The 8,981-nt window shown below is 42.3% G+C and overlaps 1 protein-coding gene across 1 annotated transcript in view; it reads right to left on the bottom strand.

The window, feature by feature from the left end:
• LOC108746541 overlaps nucleotides 1–8,981 on the bottom strand; it is a 68,357-nt gene that overhangs the window by 37,066 nt on the left and 22,310 nt on the right. The window contains exon 5 of the mRNA XM_018483362.1: nucleotides 2,261–2,551. Coding sequence (XP_018338864.1) covers nucleotides 2,261–2,551 — 291 coding nt within the window. The remainder of the gene's footprint in view (nucleotides 1–2,260; nucleotides 2,552–8,981) is intronic.

Consider the following 8,981-nt stretch of genomic DNA (forward strand, 5'->3'; position numbering starts at 1 on the left):
CAAGACTCACCCGAACTGTGATTATTCGGAATATACGAATACTTGCGACAATTGAATTTGTTCTGTTACTTTTCATTGTACTAATGTCTGAAGAGGGCTCAAACCGGTAGCCGAAACTTGTAACTTGTAATGTATTAGTTTATAGTCTTATTTTTTGGCGTGATGTTTCATCGCGTTTAATATAATATATAATTTTATGTAAAAATTAAAAAATGTGGTTGACTCTTACTTCGCCCGTTGATTGAGTTTTGTTATTATTTTTCAATAAAATAATAATTTATTAATATAATAACTACAAATTACTACATAGTACTACATAGTAAATAGTTATTTGTAGTCATTATATTAATAACTCGAATAGCCAGTTGAATTAATTGTATTGAATTGATACGATCTTTATTAATAATATTATAGTTTAGAGAGTAAAATTCGACCAGATAATTTTAATTATAATTAATTTTGTTCTGATTTGCTGAATTTTAATTTTCTATTTGTAATCTTTAATCTCCAATTTTGGATATGTAATGTAACACGGGTTTTAATATCATTGCTCGTGATATTATGGTTCCCGAAAATAAAAGAAATAACAATTTAAAAAAGTCAATATAAAATCATACTTAGATCATCTGACATCGAGATTTTGATTGTGACCAAAAAATAACAAATTGTCAATATGATGTCAAATTAATATTATTTTCATTTTCTTATTCTCTTTGGATAGAAAAATGCATTTTTTTCAAATTTAATAGTTATCTGTCTCTCTTTATTATTAAAATATTATTAGATAGTCAAATGCATCTAGTAACTGGTGTAGAATTTATTTTTTCGATAAGTCTCTTAATTTTGTCTGTAAAAATTCGAAACTGAAAGATAAGTCCACATTATCCCGGTCTCCCCTACATTTACAAGAGAAGCACTCCTATTAAATAATAATAGGATAAAAACAAAGTAATTTGCAGATATGGTTCAAGAAAGTAAAAAAATTAATCATTGCTTTCTTCTGCTAATGTGAAAAAAAAAATTTCCCGGATACAATTTTAACTACGATTTTCGAATTTCATAAGTAAAATTATATAAGAAAAAAGATTAATACAAATCCCTGCGTGCTCTCCAAATCACCTGAAATGCACCAACTCCTTTAATGAATTTTAAATTAAAAAACTCCTAATTAATTAGAATGAAATAAATTAATTATAATATAAAATAAACAACTTTCGATAATTATACTGAATAGGGTCTTTTTCGAATTTTGACATTTTTTGCTATAATATTGATAATAATCTTTATTATAAGTCAACTAATGATAATAAATCAGAGGAGGTCGAAAAGTATATAATCTATTTTTTTTAGTCTTATCTCCTTCCTACCTAGGAACGCACGAATTTCCATGCAAACTGAGTTTCACCCCACCTCTCCCTAACCTCGAGGCAGCAGTACAATTTTCACGCATGCACTTTATAACGCTCTATTTGGATGATAGAATATTAACGTTAGCACAGTGAGTAAAAATATAACGCATGTAATGAATTATATTGGAAATAAATGATTAAAAAAGTGGACTATATATTTTTTGATCCCCCGGTTTATTATAACTATTTAAGTATATTAAAGATTGTTATCAACATCGCAGCTGAAAAATGTCGAAATTCAGAAAAGGCCTATTCTATAATTACTCAACTTTCAATTTTGTTTTGACTTTATCTTTGCCATAATATTCATTCTTCTTTTTTAGACCATTTAAAAGGATTTTTAATTCATGAAAGCATCAGACGCATCAACTACCTCAAATCAAAAGAGAAGCAGTCAACTGGAAAGAATTCAGTACGAATAGTACAATCTAGGAAATTCTCAGCGCTATAATTCGAAGCGCTTCCAATGCGCGCATTGATTAAACCGGAACGAGTTACTATGCAGTCTATGTTTAACTTGGAATGCACCCATTGATCATAGATATAGACTCACTAATTGATAGAGAACACAGACGCATCTACCACCAACATTAACGAACGAACTTCAATCTTTGAATGATAAACAACAATGTTTTAAAGAATCTGACATATAATGTGTTAATGGTGTTAATGGACAAAACAAATTCTTGAAGTCATGTGAAAATGATATGAAAAACAATGAAGTCGTTATTAATACATTGCTAAAATATCTAACTTCAGATTTTAGAAAAAAATCTCTTTGAACATTAAAACATATATGTTTACTTGTTTTTGTTACATTCTATGTATATATACAATATTTTTTTTTATACCGTCGTCAGAACACGCCATGTACTGGATTCCACAAAAATTCCTCTCCATCCTGATGCATATACTGTAATCTTGATTTGACAATTGTAGCCCAATCGTGGGATCGTAATTGAAGGATTTTATCTGGCCGGAAACTCCGGTGAAATACTGAAGGCATCCCTCTTCCGCTCGATATATCGTACTGCATCGTATCTGTGAGATTCGAACTTTCCACGATCGTGAAAAAGAATTGCCACTCGTAACGAAGGTTAAAGTAACTGGATTGGTTTGTCCAACTCCCGTGTCTATGTACACTGTAAAAAGTATTTAGCTCGTACAAAGAATCAAATCGCAACTTATATTATTAAATAACATTCTTAATATTAAAATTTTGAATTCGGATTATTTATTTGAATAAATCAAACTATAATATAAGAAAGTCTATTAAAGTCAAAGTGAGATATTTCAAATAATATCTTAATATGTACACAATGTGACAATAAAATTTTGTAAATGAGAAAATAAACATTGCCTAATTAATATATAAATATTTATTATCTTCTAAAATAATCTCCCCTAAAGGAAATACACTTCTGACAACGTTCATACAGCTTGCGGAAAAGTCTTTGTGAAAAGTCATCTTTGGATAACGCCTTAAGTCTCGTTGTTACAAATGTTGTTCGAAATGTTCAAAATTTATGTAAATTGAATTCATTTCATTGCCTCCTTTAGTTTGGGGAACAAAAATTAATCTGCGGGAGCAAGATCAGGAGAGTAGGGAGGATGATTGAAAACGGTAATACAACGTTGAATCAAGAATTGCCGTGTAATTTATATGTTATAATAATAACCGCAGTATGGGAAGGTGCATTGTCGTGAAGCAGGTATCAATTTGCCTCGCGAAACCGTACTCTGTGGATGTGCTTTACCAAACATTACAGCACAGACAAGTAGTAGAATTTAGCATTTACAGTTTGTTTTCTTCCTTATGGATGATTCCATCTTTATCGAAAAATGTGATTAACATCGTTTTCATCTTTAATTTTTGGAGACGACTCTTCATTTGTCTTGATAATGATAGTGATCGCCATTCCATTGACTGACGTTTCGCTTCCAGATTGAATTTGAAACACCAAGTCTCATCACCTTACTATCGATCCCAGAAAGGACGGATCACGATCGCACATGCTAATACGTAGGCTGCTGGAAAAGTTTCTGCAAACAATATGAAAAAATCATGTAAAATTCGGTAAATGGCTTTATTGTTTTTCGAAGTATTCGCCTTTAAGATCGATACATTTTTGCATATGCTCGAACCAATTTTTGAAGCATTTTTTCCACTCTAAGGTGTGGAAGGCTGTAACCTCAGAAATCAGTGTACGAAATATTTCAACAGCTGCTTCAGGCGACTCAAATCGCTCACCATGCATCTTATTTTTAATGTTTGGGAACAAAAAGAAGTCATTAGGTGATAAATCAGGTGAATAAGGACAATGAGTCATCAATTCGACATTATTACTGGATAAAAAATCAACGGTTTGACATGTTGTGTGACAGCTGCGTTGTCATGATGAAGGATGATGCGACGATTTCGGTTTGTTCTACGCAATTCATTTATGACTTCTGGCAAACAAATTGTTGTATACCAATCAGTATTTACAGTCCTTCGATCCTCTAAAGCCACGGTTGTCACATGTCCGGTATAACCGAAGAAACAAGCAATTCATCATTTGCTTAGCAGCACTGCGTGAACGAACAACTTTTGTTGGTTTCGGTTCATTTTGAAATACCCAAACAATGGATTGTTGTTTACTTTCGGGTTCATACGAATAGATCCATGTTTCGTCCCCAGTAACGATGTTGTAGACCAAATTTGACCGACCTCGGTTGAATTTCTTGAGCATTTCTTTGCTCCATTTAACACGAGCCTGTTTTTGAACTTCGGTCAAATTGTATGGGATCCAACGACTGTAAAGTTTCCGTACGCTCAAGTGATCATGCAAAATCGTATGTATTGCTTTCATGTCAATGCCTAAGGATGCCTGAATCTCGCGGTATGTTATATGCCGGTCTCGCTCAATCATTTCACGCACAGCATCAACATTAGTGACAACAACAGACGTGGATGGACGACCTTCACGGAATTCATCACTAAGAAAGGTACATCCACGTTGGAATTGGGCAAACCAATTATAAACAGTCCTATTGGATGGTGTTTCATCTCTAAAAGCCAAATGAAGTCGATTGATGCATTGTTTCGAAGTTAGATTACATTTGTAATCGTAAAAAATCATTGCCCGAAAATTTTCACGCGAAATTTCCATTTTCTTACAAAATAACTTCTTTTAAAATACTATACAAAATTAGTTGGCTTGGGTATAAACTGTCAATTGAATTATAGGTTCAAAACATCTAATTTTACGGATATGATAGTAGCAGAACGTTGGTGCCACTGGAAGTACTAGATTGCAGAAACTTTTCCAGCCGTCTACGTAAAATCCTTACAGATCTTGACTCTTCGCGTTTTCTGATTATCCGTCAGATTGTGCGGCATAAATTGAGAACAGATCTTTTGTTTACTGAAATCTTCATTTTCAGGATGATAGGAAACAGTTTTTTTATATGCAGCGTTAATATGCAGCGTGTTTGCAATTAATCGAATGACGATTATTTGTTATTAGCTGTCGTACACATTCAATGTCAGGATTTCTGACTGTTGAGAATCATCCATTACGCACTTATTGCTTAACGATTCTTTACTTGCCTTGGCGTAAGCATACAAACCAACTTTACACATATATTCGCATTTCTACATCATTCCCATAAACTTGTTGTAACATTACGTGCGTTTCCGATGCCGTACTGCCTAATTTAAAACAGAACTTGGTATTAGCTCTTTGTTCCATTTTCATTATGATATTTTTTCGCCCCCTCGTAGAGCGCGGTCTTGCTGTGGCTCCCCCGAGGGTCTAACAGCACCTCAAGCGGAGAAGACCCGCACACCGGGTCTGGCACCTCAAAAGAGTCTCTCCCTTTCCGGAAGGGGAACTCTTGGGGGACCCGTCCATTCCAGGACGGATCCCCAAGGTGCCGCTAGGGGATGGCGATCCTGATTTCAAACACCCGGTGCCGGCACGGCACCGTCAGGGGGAGCATTGCTCCCTGCCCGCGACGTAGCGGATACTCCTGCAGGCGTGTTACGGGGGTGCTCCCGGCGGCATGGCGTGGCACATGCCAAGGGGGGAGACGGCTTACTAGGTGGGAATAGAGAGGGTGGGCCGCGCAAACTTATTCTGCGGTGAGATCTCCATCCTCCCCTTCTCGAAGTGGATGGATCAAGAGCCCGCTCTGAAGTATCCTGAGGCAGGGCTCTTGGCAGATAATTCAGTGTTCCCGCAACGGCGTTCCTTCCAAAACGGGACTCCGGATAGGTAAAACATGAACCTCCCATGATGGACGTGCTGGTCGCCACGGCAGTGGGTCCCGAAGGGGCTTCGCTTCCGTAACCCTGTCCATGGAGCCTCCTGAATGGTGCCACCCGCGGCAGTGCCCTCGTAGTCGAAGGCGAGGGACCCCTAAAAATCGTGGGAGTCTGAGGCTTGTCCCGCCCACGGTGAGTAGGGGGCTCGGAGGCCCGAGCATGAAGGCCCGTGGAGACGATTTATGTTCTCAACGATAGCGAGGATGACGACGCGATGTCCAGGGATGGCAAAAGCATCGAGGGCGTGGAACCACCTAAAAGGTAAAGGCATCGGGGAAAGAGCTCAACCCCGATCATCAGGAGTAATTTACGGGCGAGAAAATGCACGTGCATCAGTCGGCACGAGACACCAAGCATCTCGAAAGAAACGCCGAATTTGTTTCTCGCTTCGAGAGAGAAATCGCGCCAACTACGAAGCGAAATGAAGATAAACGAGCAGGCGCAGCATCTCGTGGAGAACTATGAGGATCAACCCTCAACCTCTATAGCGGGAGTGATGGTAACGGCATCGACACCATAGTGAAGTCGATCGAAAAATCCAAAAATATCAAGAGCGAAATCATCAGTCACTTGTGGATGGCCGTGACCAAGCTCATAGCGGCGTGCCTCGTTAAAAGAACCACTTCTGAAAATGATCAGAAGAAAGAAATATCGCGATTGAGAGAGCAAATCACGCGTCTCTACAGACAGCGTATCAAGGATAAGGAAGAGGCTCACCGCGAACTGCAAAAGCTGCGGGCGACCTACACTTCCTGGGGGTCGCCGATGGAGACGCGTGATGATGATTACGAGCTCCCGTCAGTGAACACCTCCGGATAGAAATCTCCAGCTCTAACAAGATCCCGTGTCCCTGGTATGGACACAGAAAAGGGTCTGCCAGAGATGTATAGACCGGCTATACAAGGAAGGGAGAAGAGACTAGACGACGTATCAGAGATCATCACTCAGAAGGTGGCGACCCTATCTCCTTCTCCAAAGTTGCCCGTCTAGGACGGCGGCCGTCATGCTCATTGCGCCACCGGGTGAGCTAGCGCAAACAATGGCACTGGTGCTCGTCCGTATCGATCTCGCTAAGCTGCAGATCGAAGATTTCCAGGCGAGAAAGGCAGCCATCCTGGAGATTAGGGACATCGATGCCAAGCCAAGGCAGATAAGCTGGTCATCGAGATGTCCGAAGCCTTGGCCGATAAGAGCGGGGTAAGAGGCCGATCAAGCGGACAGATCTGCGGATGACTGGGTTGGATGACTCAGTCACACCGTCAGACATTGCCGAGGCAATAGCCCTTGTGGATGACACTAAAATAGTACCCTATAACATAATAATATATATATATATATATTCTATAACAAGGATCACTGGTGGGCCGCGGGGCACTGGATCCAAGCTCATGCCGCCTAGATCCAATGCCCCGCTACCGCGGCCAAAAGAATTGCCAATACGAGTCAAATTAAGGTAAGATGAATCTCTGCTAAAATAACCCTCCTGGAGGTCCACCCCCTCCAGTACTTCAAATGCCTGGGGTTGAGGCATATACGGGCGAATTGCGACAGCGAAACAGACCGTACCGGATGCTGCTATCAGTGCGGATGATAGGGTCACATGGCACACCAGTGCAATGCCCCTGCCAACTGTCCCGCCGGTGTGGCAAACTATCTGGCCATTAGATTGGCATCGAGGCCGGATGCGTCGTGGGGGTAATAAAGCGTAGCAAAGAAAAGGAGGTGAACTCCCGATCGTGCGGGCGGCAGGCTCATCTACCATGCCGACCCAACCGACCGAGATAGAGATGGCGAGCTCGAGAGTCGCTGAGGAGGGGATGACATCCCCGAATCAGCAAGCTAGAGCAACGAACCTCGCCACGTGCGTGTCCGCGGATATGGAGGTATGCCCAGAGAAGGCTGCGGAACACACGCAACGACGTGCTTCCACCAGGCGAATTTGAATCACTCTCGTTCAGCGCAGAACATGCTCCTCCAATAATAGACGAGAGTAATTCTGGGTTAGCGGTGGCTGTGAACCCGTGACACCGCCATCTGGCGTCCTATGGCCAGCTCTTCACCGCCATTCTGTATTGTATGCGAAGATTTTTACATCCTTGCGGAGTGGGGAGCCATAGATGCTGGCGTGCTATCTCAGACCGTGACCCGCTTATGGGAGGCTAAACTTCGTGCTTTTGTCGCGGTCATGAGAAGACGCCATCCCCGCCGCATCCTTGTGACTTCAATGCCCACTCGGTGACTTGAAGATCTCCCCGCACGGATAGCAAGGGTAAGATTACGAAGGAATGGGCAGACTCTCGACCTCTCGTTGGTCAATACCGGAGGTCATAGTACCTTTGTCGGCGGTCGCAGAGAATTCATTGTGGATTTGACGTGGATCATGTTCAGCGTCGCTAGCAGAATAACTAGATGGAAGGTCGACCAGCGACTGCTGGCCGAGCAGTCAGATCACGCATGCATTGCGATGATGATCCGCGCGACTGCTGGTCCGGAGGTCGGGAAGCGCAAGACTGCGTGGAACGCGGAGCATCCGCGCTGGACACTGCGCAAGCTCGATGCGGATGCTTTACAGGCGATGACCATAGCCTTAACTTGGGCACAGCGTACATCGTACACCGATGTAAGCAATGAAGTCAGGGATATCAGCGGCATAATAGCGCGTATCTCCGACGCGTCAACGTCGCGATGTTGCGCCGCTCCAACTTGTCTCGCGTACTGATGGTCGTCGAAAACCGCCGTCCTTCGCACGGCGGCGGTGAGGGCCTGTCGACGCCTTACGCGGGTGAGGAGGCAGCGGGAGGATGATGCAACGTTGGCGGATGCGAGAGCCTTGCTATGTGGAGAAAAGTCCTCCGCGTGGTCAAGGCCCAGTATTGGCAAGGACTCCAGGCGGATCTCGACGGGGGAACTCTCATACAAGATCGTTACGCGTAAAATACGACCTTGGATGCTCCCACTCGTGGAGAGAATGAACCCTCAGCTCATCGACTGAGTGGTGGACAACCTCTTCCCCACTCAGGCGAACTCCATCCGTCCCTATGCCAGTTCGTCGGCGGGACTGGGAGGAACTTGACGAGGAGGAGATGCGTGTACTGCCGTTTAAGGGACAAATCTAAAGCCTCGGATCCCGACGGCGTGCACGGCCGCGTCTAGGCCTTGGCCTTTAGTGAGATTGATGGTCGCCTGAGGCAGTTATTCACCAAATATCTCAAACAGGGATGTTTCCCCCCAGTCTGGAAGAGGGCCAATTTAGTCCTCCTTCG

Source organism: Trachymyrmex septentrionalis, unplaced genomic scaffold (genome assembly GCF_001594115.1).
Source record: "Trachymyrmex septentrionalis isolate Tsep2-gDNA-1 unplaced genomic scaffold, Tsep1.0 scaffold178, whole genome shotgun sequence".
In the NCBI taxonomy this organism is placed as follows: Eukaryota; Metazoa; Arthropoda; class Insecta; order Hymenoptera; family Formicidae; genus Trachymyrmex; species Trachymyrmex septentrionalis.